Here is a 25250-nt window from a genome sequence, read left to right on the forward strand (position 1 = left end):
CCTGAGATTTGCATGAATGTGAGAGAGAGTGTTTGTGTGTTTGTGATGCCCACAGTATATTCTGTGTGTGCATAATCTCCTATAAATAAATAAAGACTTTAATTGAACCTTGATTGAAGTTTCCTCCGGTGTAGATTTTTCAGTGTTGTCTAGTTAATGGTGGAGCAGTGAAGTTGTGTCTTAGACGTCATCCTGTAACATCAGATGAATGTGTGACTCAGGAAGCTGTAAGGGCAACAATCTAATGAGTCCAAGTGGCCAATCAAACTAATTGGCAGCAATTATGTTGCTGCAATGGTGGGAAGCACTTGAAGCAGGGGCGGAGCGAGGGGGAGGGGCTATTTTTGTTTATTTTGTTTATTTATGGTGGCGTGTCTGTCAAGTTGTATTTAAGCAAAATGCTAACACGTCTTAGTTTAGCGTGTTGGCATGCTAATTAGCACTAAAAACAGATTAATAGGGATGTCCTGATTTATCATTTTGTAGCCCCAATCTGAGTTCTTTAATATTGGCTATTTGCTTTTACTAGGGCTGGGTATCGTTTAAACAATTACGATGTCAAAGTGATACAGACACCAATAGAGTACTCCGTTCGTTCCCCATCATGTGTGTGTTTCCCACTGGCTAGCTAATCGCCGCCACACTGCATAGCTCTCATACAGGGATTACCACTGATAACGCTGTCCAACGACCCAGGGTGGCGGGACCACGTTTTCACAGAAGCGTAACGTAACCAAACTCGCGCTAAATTTTGGCGAGGAAAAACTGGCATGGCTATTTTCAAAGGGGTCCCTTGACCTCTGACCTCAAGATATGTGAATGAAAATGGGTTCTATGGGTACCGACGAGTCTCCCCTTTACAGACATGCCCACTTTATGATAATCACATGCAGTTTGGGACAAGTCATAGTCAAGTCAGCACACTGACACACTGACAGCTGTTGTTGCCTGTTGGCCTTCAGTTTGCCATGTTATGATTTGAGCATATTTTTTATGCTAAATGTATTACCTGTGAGGGTTTAAGGACAATATTTATCATTATTTTGTGTTGTTAATTGATTTCCAATAACAAATATATACATACATTTGGATATTTGTCCACTCCCATGTTGACAAGCCTATTAAATACTTGACAAATCTCCCTTTAAGGTACATTTCAAACAGATAAAAAATGTGCGATTAATTTACAATTAATCGTGATTAACTATGTAAAATCATGCGATTAATCGTGATTAAATATATTAATCGATTGACAGCCATTGCTATGTGTTGTTAATTATTTCCAGTTATAAATATGTGCATTAATTTGCATAAAGCAAACATATTTGTCCACTTCCATGTTGATAAGAGTATTAAATACTTGACAAATCTCTCTTTAAGGTACATTTTGAACAGATAAAAATCAATAGACAGCCCTAATACTAAACTATTACCAGCATAATAATAGTACATGGTTTGTATTTTTCTTTTGAAAAAAAACTAAGACATAAAAAAATGCAAAACCTGATTTTTGTTTTCATTGTTTTTTCCTTAGTGAGTTTCTAGAGCTGTTTGAGAGGCCTCAATAATGACCAAGTGGGGGTCACATGATGTCTTCTGTCGAGTTTTTGCATCCAGCGCTACATCACAGCTTTATAGCCACTCTGGAGAAAGAGACCAACACAGAACAGTAAAATGATGTGCTCACCACTTAGTGCACAGTGTGTGCTTCTTATTGGCAGCGTGTAGGCCGCTCTGCTTCACTGAGTTTGTATCCTCAAGCATTTTGGATGCAGTCCAGTTAGATTCTGGTGGGATCACACAGACTGAAAGGATGTGGACTGCTGGAGCAGAAGTTAAACTGCATGCACTCCCATGTTTGACACTTCATCTTGAAGCAAAGAGAAACATTTCTTTTTTCTTTTCACCAGGTCAAAATGATGTACTCAGGGTTTTAGCTACTCATGTTCTTGTTGATACTTCTGGAACAGCAGATGAAAAATAGCCTTTTGGCTAATTCTGGCATATTTTACACCATGTGTATTTATTAATATTGCGCTGTCCCTTCACAAATAAACTAAACCAAACTGTAAATTATGGTGGTGTAATGACATGAAGAGGAGTTTACATCCTACAATTACACACATATTACACATGGGGGAAGAAATATTGACAATAAAATAACAAATTTGACAAAAATATTATACATTTTAATAAAAGTGAGTTATACCTTCCAGCACTATCTTCCTGTGAAGAACTGTTGAGTAGGCTTGGGAACAACATTGAAATAAAATGTGAGCAGTTAAATGACAGAAAAGGTGAAATGATGTGACTTTTTTTAATACTCACAATATTTTTAGTGTGGTTGGTGGTTAAAGTTCAGCAATTTATTTATTTATTTTGCCATGGGTGTACTTACAAATGGTAGAAAACGATTTTGCATTGTGACATACCTTTTACATGTGAACATGTGCAATGCACATTTAACATGCATATGTATCATGCATGAAAGCCAAATGCTTTAACTAATAATAACCACCATATTTGTATAATATTGTCACTTAATGTTTGTAGACTTTATTTTCTGCAGAGCCTAACACACCTGTGATGTGTGAATTATATCTTTCTAAAAATTAATTTCAGGGTTAATATAAATATTTCTGTAATGTTTTGTGGATTAAATCAATAAATCCACATAAACACGTGCGTTTATAACACACATGGCGGCATGTTTTGAAGGCACAAACCGAGCTCTCTCATATTTGCCCCTATTTGGAAATAAGCAGCGTGCAGGCGGGAGGTGTGTTCGATTACAGTACCGCGCTGTGCCGTTACGCGCTCTGTCCACCAGAGGGCGGCAGAGAGCGACTCCTCCACCGCCGCTCATTGATGAAGCTGCAACCAAATCAAGCGGACTATGTCAAGTTAGCCTGACTCATCAGCACAAGACCGGAAAGTGGTTCATTTCTGCCTACAAAATAAAGTGCAATTTTGTCGCACGGATGTTCTCGGCCAGAAAAATGTAAACCATAACAGTGATCATTATAAAGCTAAATAAATAAATAAAATGCATTCAAAAATGCATGTTATGTTTTCCTCATTTTATATGTAAAACCATATATATATATATACTTATTATGGCTGTCAATCGATTAATATATTTAATCACGATTAATCACATGATTTTACATAGTTAATCACGATTAATCGTAAATTAATCACACATTTTTTATCTGTTTGAGATTTGGGAGATTAGTCAAGTATTTAATAGGCTTATCAACATGGGAGTGGACAAATTTGCAAATATATGTATATATTATATTATTGGAAATCAATTAACGACACAAAACAATGATAAATATTGTCCAGAAACCCTCACAGGTACTGCATTTAGCATAAATAATATGCTCAAATCATAACATGGCAAACTCAAGCCCAACAGGCAACAACGGCTGTCAGTGTGTCAGTGTGCTGCTCAGTGCGTCCGAAAATATACATACTGTTTATTCACACAAAAGTTTAAAGGGACTGTTTGTAACTTCTTTCATATATAAATCAATCCGGGTCGGTGTCCCATGCGTGCTCGCGTGTGGCTACGCTGTTCAGACAAGACTCCAACACAAACTACACGGAAGCACCAAAGTTATATCTAGTGAAGCCCGCCTTGCAAAACAGTGTTGGCCGCGGTCGGAAGACGCAGGGGAGACCGTAGCTATGGTCTCCAAGGCTGGAGTCTCTGCTCCTCTCCCTGCTTGTCTTCACTCAGCTCGCTCCACTCTTACGTGCATACGCGCACTGTACACACTGCAGAAGAGTAAGTTTAGCTCTGAGAATATCTAGTGAGTGTACAGTGGATGTTTGTGCAGAAATAAATGCTGCAGCTCCTCCAGACCAACAGAGGTTTCCCGTGTCTTGTGAAGTGACGGGGCTCTGCAGCGAGAAACGTTATCTTCTCCGACCAAAACTCCGGTGTCTCCCCTGTTCCTTCTGACCGCGGTTGGGAGGCTGAGGTAGGAAAAGCCAACACTAGGATCAGCATTGATTCATGGAGAGACCTCCCTCTGGTCAGCTGGACACCTGTGGCCTTGAAATCAACGAAAGTCAGCGTCGGGCTCGCGCTTGCTCGCTCTCAATATACCTGAACGAGCATCGCTCAAAACAATGAGGCGACAAACGTCAGCTAAAACCACAATATCACTCTATATTTCACCTGCTTGGCAGTAATGTTAGCTGACCAGACGAAGGTCTCTCAATGAATCAATGCTGATCCTAGTGTTGGCTTTTCCTGCCTCAGCCCTGCTGCTTCAGCCTCCGGGGCTTGAGCAGCGGGGCTGAAGCAGGAAAAGCGGGTCGGTGCCGGGGCTGAAGCAGGAAGAGAAACGTTATTGCCTCCCAACTGCGCCCGCAGGGAGACGACAACGTTTCTCGCTGCGTAGCCCTGTCACTTCACAAGACACGGGAAACCTCTGTTGGTCTGGAGGAGCTGCAGCATTTATTTCTTCACAAACGTCCACTGTACGTTCACTAGATATTCTCAGAGCTAAACTAACTCTTCTGCAGTGTGTAGTGAGCGCACATGCACGTGTAGAGGTGGAGCGAGAGAGCGAGAACTCGCGCGGTGTGAGTGAAGGCAAGCAGGCAGAGGAGCAGTGACTCCGGCCACACGCGAGTGCATATACGAGCGCGTATGGGATCCCGACCCGGTACATTTATACGCTTAAAAAGTTACAGTCCCTTTAACAGAACCCCTACTTTTTTTTTTATTATTATTATTATTATCATTTTAATATCGTGCATACAACATAATAACACAAACTATTCAACAACACTGAATTTATTACTGTAAAGTTATAATAATAAAAAAAAAGTTATTATTTAAAGCAGTTTTATTTTGGAAATCATAGCAGGAAGTGGCTCCACTCTGTTCCAGCTGGCTTGATGACGGCTCGTCAGTCAGAGAGTGGAGACAAACAGAGCGCGAGAGCGAGAGCGAGAGATAACACCCACACCCTGCTCGCTTCGTCTCTCTCTCTATATATATCAAACCCTCCTGCACTAAAAGAGCATTTCACCTGCTCCAAAGGCTCGTCTAGCTGCTGGGCGGACCTGTAGTTTAAACGCAAGCATTGTTTCTTTTTCCGGAGCTGACAAAAAGTCAAAAAGAAGCGAGAGAGAGACTGAGAGAGGAGAGAGACATGGCCACGACAACCTGTACGCGATTCACAGACGAGTTTCAGCTGTACGAGGAGCTGGGGAAGTGAGTACAGCAGCTGTTTTTAATGCTGTTTCGTTTATTTGTTTGTTTCTGGAGCGGTTGTCTGCTTTTAAAGTGGAATCATTTTGGAGAAATTGTGAAGGAGAGCTGGTTTCCAGGCAGTGCACAATGTGCGCGTGTGCGTGTGTGTGTGTGTGTGTGTGTGTGTGTGCGCCTTTTCAGGATGACAGCTCTCAAAATACTCTGCTCTCTCTCTCTCTCTCTCTCTCTAACAGATGCTTGCTCTTCTCATACTATTCTGTCATGCATGTGCAGGAAAAAAAGCGGATAATATTTGCAGCTAACATTATTAATTAAAAACGTGGTGGTGCTGGTGGTGTCAGAAATGTCTTGTGGTGCAACCATTACAGCACCACGGATGAAAAGTTCTACTATTTTCCTCCCCAAAGTTCATAGATCTTCAGATGCATACAGTGAATACAGTGAATGTGCATGAAATATTGCACACATGGCAGTTTCTGAGCAGATGTCTGCTTGAATAATTAATCTGCAAAAGCTAGAAAACTAAGATCTGTAGAAATTAATGCATTCAAATTATTATTATTTTTTTGTCTTTTGGGAACCTTATGTCATGCATGTTCTGAAAAAAAGCTGACAATATTTGCAGCTAACATGATATGCTACGTTAAAATTCAATAAAAACGTGGTGGTGGTGTCAGAAATGTCTTGTGGTGCAACCATTACAGCAGCACAGATGAAAAGTTCTACTATTTTTTCCCCCAAAGTTCATACATCTTCAGATGTATACAGTGAATTTGCATGAAATATTGCACACATGACAGTTTCTGAGCAGATGTCTGCTTGAATAATTAAAGATCTGTTCTGAAACTAAGATCTGTAGAAATAAATGCATTCAAATGAATTTTTTTTCAGGCCATTTTGATTTCTTTTTGTCTTTTGGGAACCTAATTTACCTTTGACCTATTTTTTTCTTTCCATTATATCTATGTAAAGTTCTGAATTAGTGGCATCTAGATGTACACGTTTTGTATGAACATGTAGTGAGCACATTATGCGAAGGAGTGACAACTCTCGCTTCCTTAGTTTTGCAGCATTGTGGTGGTACCCGATTCGACTGTTATCAGGCCATGAAATAGGCGTTATAAGTCGCTATAAGCACCATAGATGTGGGGCATTAGGGGACTACTACATCTACTACGTTGTAAAAGTGAAAGTGAAACTTAAAAGCAACATGTTTTAACATGTTAAAACTACAACTTCTTTAGGTTTAGGCAACAAAAACTACAACTTCTTTAGGTTTGGGCAATAAAACTACAACTTCTTTAGGTCTAGGCAATGAAACTACAACCTCTTTAGGTTTAGGCAACAAAACAAGTTCTTTAGGTTTAGGCAACAAAACTACAACTTCTTTAGGTTTAGGCAACAAAAAACACTTAGTTAAGTTCAGGGAAAAACGTGTTTTGAGTTGGAATAACTACAAACACAACTACACATTGTTGGTTTCACACGGCATGCGAACTCCAGTCTCCAGGGTGAAAGTCCTGTGTTTTGTGTGCCATCCACAGTCCCCGACCTCCACATAATTACTACGGTCGCTACAGGTCACTATCTTGTTCTTTTAAACCTTCTTTTGGTGATCCACCATGTGAATAGATGATAAAACCAACTATTGGGTGTAGTAGGCCCCTATTGACACACATAAATGGGGCTTATAGCAATGGGTAACGCCTATTTAATAGCCTGACAGTCTAATTGGCTGAATCCGCAGACGCGGACCTCACCCGTTGAGAGGTGTAAACATACAGTACATATGGCCTACCCAGAGTGTAGGTAATTAATGGGGAACACTGTACTAGTCATGAAAATTGAGAACCGTGGGAGTTTTCCTTTTGTATCAAGCAGCAAAAAATTGTTGCAGTTGTAGTTGAGTTAATTTGCCAGTTGCAGACATTGCACGTCCTGCGATGAGATTATTGCGTATACGCACATCGCAGTGTCGATGCTGAAACGATATATCCTGCAGCCCATAAGAGATAAACATGAACATAAAGGTCAGTAAGGTCACCAAACTCACTTATGAGACATCGTTTAAGTCTCTATATTGCCACATTATAGTTATTCTATTATTAGGATAGGGCGAAGGAGAAAGGGGAACAATTGAGAAATCATTCCTCGTCATCAGGCGCGCAGTGTTTGATTATTATGCATATCACTTGCTATTTACTGATGGCTTGATTGGCTCCATGCCGTTTAGCCGGCCACCTCTGGGATGATAACTGCATGAATGTGTTGCATTCATTTGTGGATTTCATAGCAGGGATATTAGCAAGTTGTTTGATTTTTGTTTTCATCTGAAGCTTGACTTTTAACTACACAATGGTGAAGTGGCTTTTGCCAGAACACCAACAAGTTCAACATTCACTCATTGACAACAATGGCAGGATATGTAATGCACAATGAAGTGTCATTTCTTTCTGTTTGCTTTTTTGTTTGTTGCTTTTGTGTATCCACTTCCCTTCAACCTGCCTTATCTAATTCGGCTTAAATCAGTGGTTTGCTGTGTTGCCCAGTTTTCGACAACTGCTGGAGAACGAGCATACATTTTTTGCTTGATTTATTGTTGGGTTAAAGCGTTCAATAGAAAATATTTTTTTTTATAGCATTTTTTTTGCCCCAAAACTGCCCTAAAAATGTTCCCTAATAATTTTATAATTTACAGGGTTAAAAAGCTTCTGAAACGACAGTCAGACCATCCGCGGACATTTAAACTCTACTTTGAAAGTGGTTTTAAGGTATATTAAGGTATATTGTTCGGTGCTAACAGGTCTTGCTGGCAGTTGAAATCAGTCATGTCCTCAGGTGGAGCTGTCTGCTCGTGTAAAACAATAAATATGCCAAGAGAAAATTAAGTTTAATAGAATTACTGAAGATAACGTTGACATTCAAATTCTAAATCAACATTTGAATGCTGCGCAGCTTTTTTGTTTTGCCTGTCTAAAAAAAGTCCAAAAGTCAACATTTATTGAAAGCGATAGATGTAATCATTTCCAAAATTCATGTTTTTATCTAACAAAATATTCTGCTTCAAGATTTAAAAAAAAAAAAAAATCAAGTCTAGCCAAGCTAACACTCCCTTCAGCTCCGTTCTCCTTATCCATCCATGGTCAGCTCCATCGGGGCTGTTTGAATGCATTTAACATAAATGTCAGTATATGGGTGCTCTACAGTTGTAGTGTCGGCCGATTTGACCACGGAGATGAGAGTGACGACTGGCTTGACCGCACGTTACCGCAATACGATAACATTTCCTGTCCATGACAGAGTGAGCATTCAGCTTTAGCCGTGATATCTAGCTCTGCTTTTCCTGCAATGTGTGAAACCCAAAGTGTTTCCATACTTTACAGTACGTGCAGTGTTTACCACGTTGGATTTAACATGTGAGGGTGCAGGTCGTATCCACGCAGACCCTCCGCCGTTTCCTTCTTTCTCGGCTCAGCTCACTGCGGCCCCGTAGCGGTGTGTTTTGGTTGACGGATACGGAACGGATATGACGTCACGTTACTCAGACTACAACAATAAAAGCGGTAACTTCCTTCTACCTCTGCATAGACTCAAATGAAGCAAATATATCGATTCTGGCATTAAAAAAAATATTTCAAAATTGTAAAAAAATAAATCGTAATACATAGATGAATCATTTTTCCCCCACCCCTAATGGAAAGCAGAAAGGTGAGTTAGGCAGTGATGAATTGAGAAGATTAAATGGATGTTTTTATGGCATGATACTGGGTCACCATTTGAATTCACTGTACTGGCTCCAGTTGCTGTCTTTAATAAAACTTTAGAGGGCTAGCTACACGTTTTTCAGAGCCACCGTTCAAGCGTACAGGAAGTCATGTGTTTTTGGTGGGGTATTCTTTTAACCAGATATTAAAAAAGACCAGTATGATAGGTTGAGCTGTGGTCGTCTTCCAAACTGATTGCTGTAGCAGACACAGGGACCAGACTGATATACAGCATTGCATCCCAGCCGTGCTCGTTTCATCTCTTAAATAATAAATATTGTTAGCAGGAAAAGGTTTTGCCTGCCTAACTCCAATATATCCCAAAGCCAGTGAGACTTCATGCTCCGGTCCCGGCTCTTCTTGATTAAAGAAACGCATTTGTGAAGAATGCAACTGATTAAATGTGTAGGCCTGGCTGTGTTCAGATAAATCTTAGCCTCTACACAATGCACTTCAGTCAAGAAGCGCTGGCTTTGAAGCTCTCTGTGTGAGACGAGAGAGAGACTAATCTGTACGCCCTGCACTGCAAAATATGTTTCATAGACCAATCTTATTATTCACCCAGTCACATAAAGCTTGAAGGAAAGAGCGCAGGTGTGAATGGCTTTGCCTCCTCACGATAACGCTCTCAGTGACTTTGTAATACTAATCCAACATCTGAGGAGAGCTAATTGTTGCGTGCTCACTCTCTAATGGTGTCACTTTCTTAGCAGGGCTTGTGACATTTAGGCATCGTGCCTTTGCCTTAGTATATTTAGCCCATTTATTCCAAATCATGTCTACCGTATTTAACTACAAACATCACAGCATGCTTTGAAAAATGGTTGGGAAACAATGTTAATTACAAATGTTTTTTATAGTAACTAGGCTGAAGTATGCAGAAACACCGGAATAATCCTACTTCCATGTTTTTTTTTAATGTTTTGCCATAGGGTTTCAAATTCATATTATAAAGTTAATAATCAAACATCTTCTTATTATGGCTGTCAGTCGATTCAAATATTTAATCCCGATTAATCACATGATTAATAACAAATTAATCATGTGATTGATCACATGATTAATAACAAATTAATCACACATTTTTTTACTGTTCAAAATGTACCTTAAAGGGAGATTTGTCAAGTATTTAATACTCTTAACATGGGAGTGGGCAAATATGCTGCTTTATGCAAATGTATGTATATATTTATTACTGGAAATCAATTAAAAACACAAAATAGTGAGAAATATTGTCCTTAAACCCTCACAGGTACTGCATTTAGCATAAAAATATGCTGAAATCATAACATGGCAAACTGCAGCCCAACAGGCAACAACAGCTGTCAGTGTGTCAGTGTGCTGACTTGACTATGACTTGCCCCAAACTGCATGTGATTATCATAAAGTGGGCATGTCTGTAAAGGGGAGACTCATGGGTACCCATAGAACCCATTTTCATTCACATATCTTGAGGTCATAGGTCAAGAGACCCCTTTGAAAATGGCCAATTTCTCCTCGACAACATCTTTGTGTAAGTTTGGAGCGTTATTTAACGTCCTTCGCAACAAGCTAGTATGACATGGTTGGTACCAATGGATTCATTAGGTTTTCTAGATTCATACGATTATTTTCACACTAGCTTTAAAACTGAGCCTGCAAGTTGTATTCATACGTTAAAGAAATTAGTGGCATTAATGTGTTATTATCGTGGTAACCTTGACAGCTTTATTTATTATACTTAAATAATTCAGGCCTCAAAAATGAGATGATCATTTTAATTTTCTTCATAATCAATTATAATACAAACATCCTGTAAACCATGCATTTTGGAAGATTTTCACAATAATATGAACAGTCACAACCTTGAATGTAGCTTCCCGCCACAGTTACTCATTGAGAAAGAAACACACTCAAAGGGCACCTCGCACAAGTGTGTCCTTCTCTCACACAGCTGCTAAAAAGAAATCTGTAACAGCATATAGAGCTCATCGTTTTTCTTTGTTTTTGATATCCTGCTTCATCTCAGTTAGACTTGAAGCTTTGGAGTATGGATTTACAAATCCTAATCCTACAGTACGTAAGTCTTCCACACCACAGGCAGCTTGTGAGACTGTAACAGCACACCAGAAGCTCAGAGTTATCCGGTTACAAAACCCCTCGACTGCTGAAGGCACTAATGTTCTTCAAAAGTAATTTGAGGTTATTTTAATTCTCTCCATGACCACTTTTCTGGGTGTCAAACCAGATTTTGAAAAGCATTGATTCATGACCTGTTGCCCTATTCAACTGTGCATGTGTGTTATCATATTTAGCCCTGACGATGGATACTTACCTAACACAGTGTGAACTTTCCAGGCACAGCTGTGGAGTTTGGTGTCAGTAATGTGTTTATGTGTGTGGCCTGTGTCGTCCATGCAGTGCTTATACACAACTGTGTGTCAGTGAGTTTCTTGCTTTTGCTTTGCGTTTCGCCACGGCGCACATGGTCGCTATCGAAAAGCACTCTGTAAGCGCGCTGATTCTCTCACCAACCAGACAGTCCCGACCCTGAGATGGGACATTTTCAAACTCAGCCTGTTGTTGTTTTTATCAGGTGCTGAAACAGTATTGAAATAACCTGTGAAGTCTGCTGGGTTTTTGTGTCTCCACATACCTGTAGACATCTCCGTCACTGTCTGCTCAGGTCAGCTGGTCTAACAACTTTCACCTTTGTCCCTGACCTTGTAGGTTGTCTGTAGCTGCCTCAGCGTGGAGGCAGACCAGTGGCACCAGTCAACTTTTTGTTGTAAACAGTAGCAGTAAAGCTGGGGACACACCAAGCCGACATCAATTTAACAAATAAATACATAAATATAAATTCACCGAATTGCTATTTATTATATAATAAATCGTACACCAGCAACTTGGTAAAAAATCTTCAAAATTAACAAGAATTACAATTCAAGTGTAAACCTTTTTAATGCAGCAACAAATTGGTCAAAACTTAAACAGGAATTCAAATTCCAGTATATAATATATATAATATATATATATATATATATATATATATATATATATATTTAATATATATAAATATATATATATATAATATATATAAATATTTAATATATATTTAATATATATAAATATATATATATTTAATATATATTAAATATTTATATATATTATATATATATAAATATATATATATATATATATATATATATATAATATATAAATATAGAATTTAATTTAATAGATCGGCTTCATTGTCACCGAAACCCGATCCAGCTATTTGAGTCAATATCGGCCCGATATCCAAACCAGTATCGGCGCATCCCTAAAATATTGTGATATTTGATTTTCAACACATTTACTGGTTGACGGGAAGCAGCGTTTAGGTTTTAGTGTCAGAGATCGCCGTAATGTTTCCTGTTCTTTCACTACATGTTTCACCTTCGTGTCGATATTGTGTCGCAGCCGGACAAAATAAGCCTCTTTGTTTTGTTAGAGCTCCTCTCACATAACATTTAGTAAAAGTTCTCAGAAATATTTATTATAATCTAAATATTGACTCGAATCTAGTATCGTTTCTGAATCGAATCGTGACCCCAGAATCAAAATCAAATCGTGAGATACGGAAAGATTCACACCCTTATTGTGCATCATGACAGGCTTTTCAAGGTGAACGACCTATTCACTAAGGCTGGATTTGTGTTCAAGAGCCTATTTTAGTCCTCTCTCTCACACACCAAATGTCTGTATGTTATTTAGAATATGCTGACTGTGTATGGGGAACCTCGTGGGAGCTTATTAAACAGACAAATCCTGTCAGTATAGTCTTTTAATGTAGCTAGCCGCAGTTAACGCGAGCAAATGACATCAGGTCTGATCTGCGTTGGGCATGGAAAAATGCCAGCTGTGCAGAAAATGTTGTCAGCAAAACCTCAGCCATAGTCATTAAGTTGAGCTGAGGTCCTTCACCACTCTCTTTGTCATTCATCAAGAAATTGCAGGTGTGCTGAATGCTGATGATGAATATTGCAATTAGAGAAGCAAAAATACATTATATCAACTGATAGCAATGCACCAAAGCTTAGTAAATGTTTTTTTTTTCTGTGTTTTTACAGGGGAGCCTTTTCAGTGGTGCGCAGATGTGTTAAGCTGTGTACAGGACAGGAGTATGCCGCCAAAATAATCAACACCAAAAAGTTATCTGCAAGAGGTAAGCACACCCATATTTCAGGATTTTTCATCACAGGTTTTGCTAATTCATTCATAAACACAACATGTGCTGCAGCCGAGACCAATGTGCTGTGGACCTAGTGGTTTGTAAAGTTGTTGGGATGCACCGATTTATCGGCCGAACATCGGTATTCGATATTCGCCTTGTTGATTTGCCTATCTGCAAATAAGATGACATTCTCCGATGGCAGTGGCCGGTGTTTATCTGTTGTGTTGCATCGATTTTGCGCCGGATATATGTTGTGTTGGTTATTTGCCGTCGGTCTCGGACAACAGTAACCAGCTGCTGATCGGGAGAAAAAGCCACTGGATGGACACGACTCTAGCATGACAGGGTGAAAGAAAAAATTGGCCATGTGGGAGTATTACACTATCTTGGAGAAAGATGCACCAAATGCACTTGTGCGGCCGTAAATACTGTACATGGGCGGCCCACCCATGTAAAGTCTATTCGTTGGAAACACTGCTTACTGTATGTGTGTTATCGCTTTTACATTTAATTGCATTTCATTTATGGTTCACAAAACAAATACTTTTTGTTTGGCTATTTAAGTACTTAAACATTCTTCTCATTGAGTAAGTAGTTATATAGCAGCGGAAAAGACTTTTGAAGCGGTTATTTAAAAAAAAAAAAAAAGAACATTTTTCATGTGAAAGAAGGCTATATTAAAAATAAATTTGTATGATTGACAGCTCAGTTATTTTTTATAATGAAGATGACTTGGTTTCCCTGGTACAAAAGGGGAATAAATAACAGCAAAAACAAAATAAACCACAAACGCATCTGTATCGGCCCAGAATTTCACAATCGGTGCGTCCCCGTTGTAAAGTGGGGGCTCAAAGAAAAGAGCATAGTTGAATTTCACTATTTCACAAAAAGTACAACATGCAGCCATTTCAGAGTGACTCATTTGTTCATAGTTTCCCTGTCCCAGTGGTCACCTCCCCACCTACAATGTAGACAGTTATATAAGTGGTATCCAACAGCAATTACCCTCTCAGATGGTGCTGCGTAGGATAACATTTTTATCACATTGGGGTCTTTGTATGAGAAAAGGAGGACAATGGAACAGTTACAGAAGCTTTTGACAGTAAAGTAGAAATGCAGCTAGAACTGCCTTATCTAGAAGGAGGCTAAATAACGCTCCAAACTTACACTACATTTTCTATGGGTACCCACGAGTCTCCCCTTTACAGACCACTTTATGATAATCACATGCAGTTTGGGGCAAGTCATAGTCAAGTCAGCACACTGACACACTGACAGCTGTTGTTGCCTGTTGGGCTTGAGTTTGCCATGTTATGATTTGAGCATATTTTTTATGCTAAATGCAGTACCTGTGAGGGTTTCTAGACAATATTTGTCATTGTTTTGTGTTGTTAATTGATTTCCAATAATAAATATATACATACATTTTCATAAAGCTGCATATTTGTCCTCTCCCATGTTGATAAGAGTATTAAAAACTCTTACAAACAAATCTCCCTTTAAAGTACATTTTCAACAGATTAAAAATGTGCGATTAATCGCGATAAACTATGGACAATCATGCGATTAATCGCGATTAAATATTTGAATCGATTGACAGCCTTAGTATAAACGATTATGGTGATCAAGAAAATAATCAATGATGAAAATAATTGTTAGTCACAGCCCTACATTTGACCAAAGCAAGTTGGTGGAAGTCATATTCATGTAAATCACTCTTTTCACTTCACCATGTTAATTTCTCCCAAATTACATGGAAGATTTTGTTCTCTTGTGTACCACCGAAGCACCCTGTAGCAAAAGTTAATCTCTGTTGCTTTTCCTGGCACTTTGCATCATTAAATGATCACTTTTATGGATATTGTAAAAGCACTAAAAGCTCTTAGCTTTGAGTTCTTTAATATTGATTGCTTGTGAATTTGGTGAAAGGAAGTTAAGCTCCTTCCACTGTTACACTCATTTTAAATACTGGATGAATTTAAATGCTTTTTACTAAATAATCATATAATAATGTTTGGCTAAATAAGCACCCTAATTAGTGTCACATGCTGTGCAGCTGGTAACGGTTTAAGCCAAAGCCAAGGCTAAATGCCATGACCATGAAGACCAGTCCGACACCACGGTGGTCGCTGTGGCTCTTCACACAACCACTTGCTCAGTGTAAATCTCCTGCTGCCCCTCCAGCCTCGTAACTGGAGCCCCAATCCCAAGGCCCTGCCAGGTGGCACCGTACTGACCCTTGACTATTACCCTGCCTTCACAGACACACACACACACACACACACACACACAAATGGAGCCACTGCTTGTGTGTGAAAATGTTGAGTGTGGTTGAGCAGGCATTTTAACAGGCATTAGCAGAGGGCATCAACCGAGAATGTCTGGTCATATCTGTTTGTCTCTCGCAAGTGTTAGTCTAAATCAGGACTGCGGGATTTGTCAGTCTGTGTCCTTTTTTGTCTCGTTTGTTTGCAGTATGCGGACCATTTATGAAATTGTACTCTTAATGTTGCGATGATATGATGTGGAACAGGGAAGTTTTCAAGGATCAACCAAGCCCCCCGGGAAGAGCGCCGGTCGTTGATCCCAATTTTCGTAGTGGCCAAACGGCGGTACTACAACTTTCATGTTCGTCACGTGATGCTATTGGGCCCAAAAGACTTTTTCCCATAGACTTACATTGGAAAAGAGAGGAACTTTTTTTAGGTAAATCAACTCCCCAGTACGAACACTTGAATAGCCCTTATTTAAATCATTAGGTCCTAAAAGTTGTAAAATGCACTAATAGCTGAATCCAGAGTTATTTCCCCTCCGTTCATGTGAATGAGTTCGCCATAAAAGTGTTGATGTGTCAATTTTGTGTTCACAACTTTTCTGCTGCCTCCAAGTGGCCATACAATTAGTTACAGTGATCAACTGCTTATAGTGATCAAAAAGCTTTGGACAGAATCATTCCTATACAAACGTTTAAATAATTAGCTTATAGTAATCAAGTAGTCCGCTTATAGTGTTCATTTTGGGTCTTTTCACACATGACAACATATGGAAAAACATTTTAAAACTGTGTTAGACTAACGTTAATTGAATTTCTACTTTACTCCCTTGATACTTTGCGTCGCGGACCGTCTGCTCTCCGACTGGATACCTGAGGCTGATGCTGCGTGCACATTGATGTCGTGACGGGAAAAGGAAAGTCATCTCTGATTGACAAACAAATGCGGACGGGGGAAAGCACCTGTGGTTGAAGCCGCCCTCGTCAAGTGGATTGATAATGCCCGGTCACGTAATGCCCCCAAAGTGAAACTTTTTCCGGTCCTCAACCGGCTCTGCGGCACACATGCAGACCGGCACCCGTTTCCCTCCATGCCGCTACCGGGTAGGCAAGCCTGGAGCTCGGCAAAAGGGGCGGCGTTCATCTGCTTGCGCTGCAGAGCCGGCCAAAAATGGCTATGCCTCACCCTTGGTGAGGGAAAGGGCAGAAGAACTGGCAGCGAGCCAGTAAATAGCGAAGCGGTCCGTTTCAATACTCTGTAGTCATGTAATAAATATACAAATTAGAAGGCAATCTGCATGAGAAATGATGCACAACAACGAAGATTCGGTTATAATAATCATCTGCCTATAGTGGTCAATTTGACCCGGATAGACGTGATCACTATAAGTGGTTCCCACTGTATTGCAGGTTTAAATTGTTCTGCTTTCCCAAATTGAACCATTACTTAACCTTTTTTAAGCGAATGCGTTGCATGTTCAGGTTTTATAGTTGTGCTACCGCCACGTAATATTTCCTGTGTAGGAATTTATGTGCGACCACAACAACATGTGGAAAAAACAAGACAGTGAGTTTATTTTACATCAGAACAAATCTACGTTATTTGAATGCTGCGTCCCATCATCCCTGGCAGCAGTTATGTCACTCTTGTGCAGCAAGCTGCTTTTAATGAGATTAAACCCATCCTAGATTATCCTGCTGCTATCAGCAGGAGGCTAAAAGTTAATCCCAGCAATTGGCTTGATGGGACCTAAAGCCACACAGATACACACAGAATAAATAATTCACCTATACATTGTGCTGTCATTGGACCTATACATTTCACTCAAGCTGCTTTATCAGGGAGCGCAGCTGCTTGTAGGTTTCCACCATATTTCTGAGGCACAGCATAATCTCCCTGCTTCTACAATGCATTTGATAGGAGGACTGATCCGACCTGACTGGGTGGTGCTGCGCTCCTTACTAATGGATGAGCCATGTTCTATGAAACAGCGGAGCAACGGCAGAGCTGCTGCATACTACTTCTACTCCAGGTCCTATTCATAGCTCCATGACCTGTCTGACACGGGCTGCTACAGCCAGGTTTTATGGCCATCATGATGACTTGCTGCTCTGCTTTAGAAGTGGGGTTTGGTTTAGGTCGTTTTTGTTGTTGTGCGGTTTGTCAGGCAGCAGGTAAGGTCGGTGAGCTTAGAGCCGTGGTTGCAGCAATTTAAGAGCAGCGTTCGCTTCGGACTGGCAGATGGAGATGGAAGCCGAGTGGAGGGAGGGGGTCATGCGAGAGAAGGCACCCCAGGCACTTGGCAGCTGAGGGCCATGCGCCTGTACGCCTACATGCCTTTAGCACGGGACTCTCATCTGACTCGCTCTTTCTCTCTTACACACACACATACACACTTACACACACACACACACACACACTCAAACAGATATTCAAACAGCCATAGCAGAGGAGCTGAGACAGAGCTGTGATGGACTCAGTCAACTGCACAGTGAACTCTATCAATAATCTATTACAGCTACAAAAAAGCCTAACAAGACTAAGGATTTCTTGTTTTCTGCTCATAATTAGGGCTGTCAAAGTTAAGCCGTAAACGCAAAATCGTTTCAACGCCACTTATTTCTTAAACGCATTAAGGCAATCGATCTTTCAGAGATTGTAGCGGGCTTAGTTTTAAAGCTAGAAGAAAGAAAGCTGTAGATACTGGTATCATATGAAACTAGTAAACCTAAGGAATCCATTGGTACCAACCATGTCATACTAGCTTATCGCCAAGGAGGCTAAATAATGCTTCAAATTTACACTCAATTTTGGCAAGAAAAAACTGGTATGGGCATTTTCAAAGGGGTCCCTTGACCTCTGACCTAAAGATATGTGAATGAAAATGGGTTTTATGGGTACCCACGAGTCTCCCCTTTACAGACATGCCCACTTTCTGATAATCACATACAGTTTGGGGCAAGTCATAGTCAAGTCAGCACACTGACACACTGACAGCTGTTATTGCCTGTTGGGCTTGAGGTTCCCATGTTATGATTTGAGCATATATTTTATGCTAAATGCAGTACCTGTGAGGGTTTCTGGACAATATTTGTCACTGTTTTGTGTTGTTAATTGATTTCCAATAATAAATATATACGTACATTTGCAGAAAACAAGCATATTTGCCCACTCCCATGTTGATAAGAGTATTAAATACTTGACAAATCTCCCTTTAAGGGACATTTTGAACAGATAAAAAATGTGATTCATTTGCGATTAATCCCCACTAACTGTTTTAATTGATTGACAGCCCTACTCATAATATTACATCCCAACTCACGCAGCCAGGCTTCTCCTCTGTGTGTAACTCCTTCCACCAACTCATATCAACAGGAAATGTAGGACAGGTCTGTTGGGCAAAGTCTCCAGCCAATCACAGAGCTTGTTTGTTGGCAGTGATCTCTGGACAGGGGTTTGCCAGAGGTTGCTGTATGGCCTTGTAATCTATCATGATGGAAAGTAGTTGTGCTTGTGTGTGTGTATATATATATATATATATATATATATATATAATGGTGTGTGTGTGTGTCTATATGTGTGTGTGGTGTTTGAGATTCACCTGCAATGCAGTAGCAGTGATCTGACCTGGTTTTGCCGGCCAGCTTTGTGTCAATGTCAAATAACCAGGACAGATGTAGTCACCTCAGTCAAATGCGTGTTAAACCTTTAGTATTATTAAGCCTTATTGTAAAGTCAAATCACATTAGCTGTAATTACACATATAAGTAAATCCTGATTTGTTAGTAATCCATACTTTACCAATACATAGTCTGCTTGTATGTTTAAGCTGTATTTCACTTTTATGACCTGAAGATTTCATGACCTATGTTTTTGACATATTTTATGTTAATTTGGAGGATGACTTATTCTACTGCAGGGTTTTTTCCTCTGAGAGCTAATTTGACTAAATGAATGTGGCCGAGAGCTACTCAAAGTTATACATCGCCAATAGCAGACATGATTTCTGTCTTACTTTTATGGTCCTTTTAACAACGTTTCAACCACAGCAGTCATCGCCTCTGGTGAAGTGGTGTTCGATGTTACATCTTTTACCGACTGACACGCTCGCACCGCAAATGAGACACACACATTTGTCAGTAACATTTGTGAAAAAAATCTCCTTAATTCCTCATGTAAATAATATATTTTTTTGCCTTTTATTGTGGCCTGGCTATTTTCTGTGTTCATTGGCAAATCTGGCGTGCGTTTGCTAGTCTGCTAACATCGCCTATGGTTCAATGTTACGGCGTCACTGACCAAACTTAAAAGCAGAGTAACTCATTTAATTGACAGCTGATTGGCAAATAATCATTAAATGTGTCAGAAGGGGACGGGATGTGAAATTTATGTACATATTCTTTGAACCTATAGCAGGCCACTCAGACTCATTAGAGACCCCTGGTTTACTGAATCATATTACATTTTTCTGACACAATATAATGTCCTCCCAGTGGTCAAGCTTAAGATAAAATAATCCTTTATTAGTCCCACAACGGGGAAATTTGCAGGATTACAGCAGCATAGGGGCAAACAACAAGAGGCATCAGTAAAAAAATGAAACAAGATCTAATAAATAAGCAAGTAAACATTAAAGATATAATAAATAAGTAAGTAAGCAGTAAAAAAACAAGATATCAAAATAGACTAAATGAGTGGTTGTGTTCACATTATTGCACATATGAATATGAAATGTTGGCTATGCACAGAATATTGATTTTGCACATGAATGAGTGAATCATTTAGAGGTTAACCTTAAATTTAGAGATTACATTATGTCCCTCTGTCCTGTCCGTCCTGACCACAACACAGTTCATACTCAACATTTCCCAACTGGCAAGAGTCATACTTATGTTGCGAGTCAAATGTTCTGAACAATGGTTATATCTGGCTGTCTTTGTGACTTGAGACTTAAGTCCTCACTGGTGATGATTAACCCAGATTTATTCCTCTCCTCTCTGCTCCCCCAACACACAGATTCCTACAGACGTCACTAAATGCTGACCTTGAGTTATCTCACTCAGTGAACACTCAGTTCTTATGTTCTTCTCTGCAACACATCTCCTCCCGCTCGTCCTCTTATCTCCACTTCCCCTCAAGACTAGTCCTCAACCTCCTTCCTTTCCCTGCCCTCTCCTCTCATTGGTTATTAACCCTGCTGCATCAGAAGCATAGGATTGGTTATTTTTTATTATTGGGTTATTGGAAATTTTCCCACCAGATAAAAAACTTGTGACAACACCAGTGTTACCGATTACAACGGACAATTTAACCCGTTAAAACCTTAACAACCCGTTTTAATGCAGCAACAAATTGGTCAAAAATTAAACAGGAATTGAAATTCCAGTATATAATGTATATAGTATACAAACCTAGAACTGAACTGAATAGATCAGCCCCATTGTCACCGATATCTGATCCAACCCAGCCACCCCTCCTTGCAGTCATCCAGCCATTCAACCACTTCCTATTTTATTCTCAGCGCCTAGAAAATCCAAAGCAAAGACTGATTAGCTGACTATCTGTATTCAGAAGTACAGCTGTGGGAACATCAAATAAGACTATGATACCCCAGACCATCTTGACGATTCATCCACTGCTCTCACTGACTAAATCCCCACGCTCCCCCTCATCCCCAGGTTATCTCACACAGCACAGACCGCGTGCAAAGTACTTGTGAAGAGCAGCCATAACAAAACCTTGTTTGAGTGGTCTGCCATGGGCAGATCATCTGTCATTCACCATCTTGGTTGTAGGTTTATCTCCCATTGATCCAGCCAGCCTGATATAGCAGGGATAAAGGACCTGAATAGCAACTTGTTACAGAGGAGGTTGGTATATCTCATCATAAGTCCATCTCCATGAAGAGGACCAGCTCCCTATGTAGATATAAACGTCTCATTCTAAGCTAACAAAAACACAATGATCCTTATTTTCAGGTGTTTATACACTAAAGAATACATACTTATTAATAGGGGTGGGATAAAAAATCGATTCACCAATGTATTGTGATTTTTTTTTTTTTTTTTTTTTACGATTTTAAAAATGTTTTTTTTAATGCCAGAATCGATATATTTGCTTCATTTGAGTCTATACGGAGGTAGGGAAGGCACCGCTTTTATTGTTGTAATCTGAGTAATGTGACGTCATATCCGTTCTGTATTCGCCAACTAAAACAAACCGGCTGACCGCCGCGAGCCAAAACGAAGTAGAAAACGGCAGAGGGTCTGCGTGGATACGACCTGCACCTTCACATTTTAAATTTTAAAGTGGTAAACACTACACACACAGTATGGAAGTATGGAAACACTTTGGGTTGCACACATTGCCAGGAAAAAGAGCTAGACATCACGGCTAAAGCCGCATGCTTACTCTGTCATGGACAGGAAACGTTATCGTATTGCGATAACGTGCGGTAAAGCCAGCCGTCACTCTCATCTCCGTGGTCAAAAGGGTTAGGGGCTGACGGTACAACTGTAGAGCACCCATATGCTGACATTTATGTTAAATGCATTCAAACGGCCCCGACAGAGCTGACCATGGATGAATAAAGAGAACGGAGCTGACAGGAGAGCTAGCGACGGACTTGGCGAATTTAGCGGAAGTATACATGTACAACTACGTCCGGTTTTCAAGGTGTTAACAAAGGGAACTGTATATACACAATACATATATGGACATTACATGTCCCTTATACATTAAATAGAAAATACCAGTAATTTGTGAGGGAAATTACTTTATTCTTTGATTTTTGGGTTTATGGAAACAAAAACAAAAAGTAATTCCTGACAATGACTGATATATTTGACTTCAGGACATCTGACTACATAAATGCGTAAAATCAACCATTCATACTATACTTATTTAGATATTTTCCAAAGTTAAAATCTCTAGAAGTGTATGATTTAAAATTTTTCCCATGGTCTGGTGTTAAAAACGATAACAAAAAACGCAATAAATCGTAATATCGAATCGCAACACCTGTAGAATCGCAATACATATTGAATCTGCCAATAGATCCCCCTAAATGCTACACACTGTTCCTTTAATAAAAACAATCAATAGTTTTTACAATTACATCTAGCAACCTACAAAGACTATAGATGACAAAGGCCCAGTCTGGCCATCTGGTAGACTAAGCTAACATGAACCATTGCGCTTACTCGGAGCCAATTCTGTACTTGCAGAGTAATGTCAGCAGATGCCACTGACAGAATGAAATGCGATGCTTGTGCTTATGACACGTTTTCCACCATTTGACATGGTAGTGTGATGGATAACATATCTGGGAGTGTTCAACACAAGCGGGCAGTTGGTATTTTTCAAAACGCGGGTAAGCTTAAGAGAGTCAGGGTGAGTTCAGGAAACAAACAAATGGGGAAAAAAAACAACATTCAGTGTGTCCATATCCTCCTCCAAAACCAAAATGAAAAATTATAGGACCAATCAATAGTGTGAGGAAGAAAAACAAATCAAGTAACAGGCAGTGGTCGGCGAAACAACACAGCAATGTCTTTAAACAGAAAGACGGCAACCAGGCTTTATGCATATTAATCGCCCTTGCATTTCTTCCTCCTTCCTTCCTCCTCCTCTGCCCCACCCCCCTTCAACACTCCTCCACTCCTTTCTCCGCCTCGCTCCTCTCATCTTCTAAGACTATAATCACCGGGCTTACACTTCACTGTCACTCCTCAATGCCAGCGTGAATCTGTGTCTATTTGTGTGCCTGCGTGTTCTGTACATAGTGTGTACAGTATGTGTGCATTTGTGTGCTTTTACGCCTGTGCAACTTGTACATGGCTGTGGGGGTGAACACATGCATTTCCATGTCTTTGCTCTCTACTGTGCTCTGCATGCCTGCACATACAAGGTGGTCCACCCCCTTGTGTGTGTGTGTGTGTGTTTGTATGTGGGCTGGGATTGCTGCTTGCTTAATAACCATGGAGTCGCGGCTGGCTAGCATCAATAAGCAGTTATATAAGCGCACATGCGCACACACGTCTATCATAATACTTTTAAGTATTTTTAAGCGATTTTCGCTAACTTTTTTCAACACTAGACCATGGGAAAGAGTTGAATCACGGGATATATAACCTCAAATTTCATTAATCTAGCGAATCACAAATCTTTCTTTTGTCTCCAATTGCTTGGTTTGAGTGGATTTTACAATATGTTCTCATCCCCACTCAATTCAGTGTCTAATGTACTGTTAGTTGTCGAGCCCTGATAAAACTGGGTCTTGGGTTTTCAGGAAATGTGACAAACATTTACACCGTGTCTCATATCGCACATTCACAAATAATCCTCTGAACATCTGGAGAATCAAAACCTCTCATTATTGCTGTTCAGCTTTATCAAATTATTATTTATCAAAAGCCCATTGAGTGAATCTACATACCGTAGTTCATTTGTCAATGTGTGTCATATCTCAGACGCAACTGAGTGTCTTTTTTATCAACCTTTGAAATTACATATCTCACCACAGTGTTTTGACATTTTCACATTTAACCTGATTATCCCAGGCGGGCTGCTACAATGTCATGTCATAATGAGGTTTTCAGTCAGATCTTAGGAATAACTCCTAATTTTCTCTCTCTTGTTCTCTGTCTTTCTATCTCCGTGTCCCTTCAGATCACCAGAAGTTGGAACGAGAGGCTCGGATCTGTCGCCTGTTGAAACACCCCAACATCGGTGAAACATGTCTTTCTATCTTTGCTGCTTTTACCACCAACATGTGTCTGATTAAATGAATCAAAATGAAACCCATCTTTCACCACTTACTTCAGAGTGAAGAGCTATTTGCTATTGTTTTGATTTATTTGATTATTTCCTTTTATTACAAAATATATCACATTTTCTACTACTTTTTGTGGAAATCAATTTGTAAGTATTAACTCAAATTATAAACCCATTTATTACAAATTAATACAAAAGACAACCCAGCTTTTACTGATTTCAGAAGAAAATATAGTAGTAGCAATGTTAAGTACTGTAATACAGTGATTCTCAAAGTGGGGTCCGTGAAAAGTTTTCAGATTCATTCAGTTAATGCGGGGGCAGGCAGTGTATTTTTGGCATCATTGGGCAAAAAATCCATAATAACCTTTCAGCATATTGTAATTCAAGTGTTCTGAGAGAAAACTACACTTCTTCGCCTCCTCATGGCTCATGGCCAGATTTTCTAAAGCCTGAAAACAGAGCCATGAGGAGGTGCAGAAGTGTAGTTATCTCTCAGAACACTTGAATTACAATATGCTGAAAGGTTATTATGGTACTTTTGCCCAATGATGCCAAAAATATTCTGCCTACTGCAGGTTTAGGGTACATTTTGAACAGAAAAAAATGTCTGATTAATTTGCGATGAATCACAATTAAATATTTTAATCGATCGACGGTCCTAAACGAAACGCATCGGACTCGGTGTGCATGGTTTCTGTGCGTAACGTTTTTTTACCGGATGACGGATTTAAAAAACGCATATGGAAATTAAAAACTTGATGTGCAAAGACCTTTAGAATCTGCAAATATGTTTAATAAATGTCTAATATATTTCTGATGAACTTCTCTTTCAACTAAGACAATAGAAATGTAAAAAAAAAATAGGCTTAATTAAATGATTCTGTTGTAAGGGGTCCTTGGCTGTAAAATCGTTGAGAACCTCTGCTGTAATACAGCACATCAGTGTAACCTAATATCCATCTATTTCTGTTGATTTAGTTGACCCCTTCATTGCCGGAGCCCCT

General features: G+C 39.7%; 1 protein-coding gene across 42 annotated transcripts in view; it reads left to right on the plus strand.

Moving 5' to 3' along the window:
- Positions 1 to 4948: 4948 nt before the first annotated feature.
- camk2b1 (calcium/calmodulin-dependent protein kinase (CaM kinase) II beta 1) overlaps positions 4949 to 25250 on the plus strand; it is a 79210-nt gene continuing 58908 nt past the window's right edge. For all 42 annotated transcript variants that reach the window (XM_037778954.1, XM_037778961.1, XM_037778932.1 and 39 more), the window contains exons 1-3: positions 4949 to 5236; positions 13092 to 13186; positions 24139 to 24198. In XM_037778954.1, coding sequence (XP_037634882.1) covers positions 5175 to 5236; positions 13092 to 13186; positions 24139 to 24198 — 217 coding nt within the window. In that variant the 5' untranslated portion in view covers positions 4949 to 5174. The remainder of the gene's footprint in view (positions 5237 to 13091; positions 13187 to 24138; positions 24199 to 25250) is intronic.

This window comes from Sebastes umbrosus, chromosome 8, assembly GCF_015220745.1.
Source record: "Sebastes umbrosus isolate fSebUmb1 chromosome 8, fSebUmb1.pri, whole genome shotgun sequence".
Taxonomy (NCBI): domain Eukaryota; kingdom Metazoa; phylum Chordata; class Actinopteri; order Perciformes; family Sebastidae; genus Sebastes; species Sebastes umbrosus.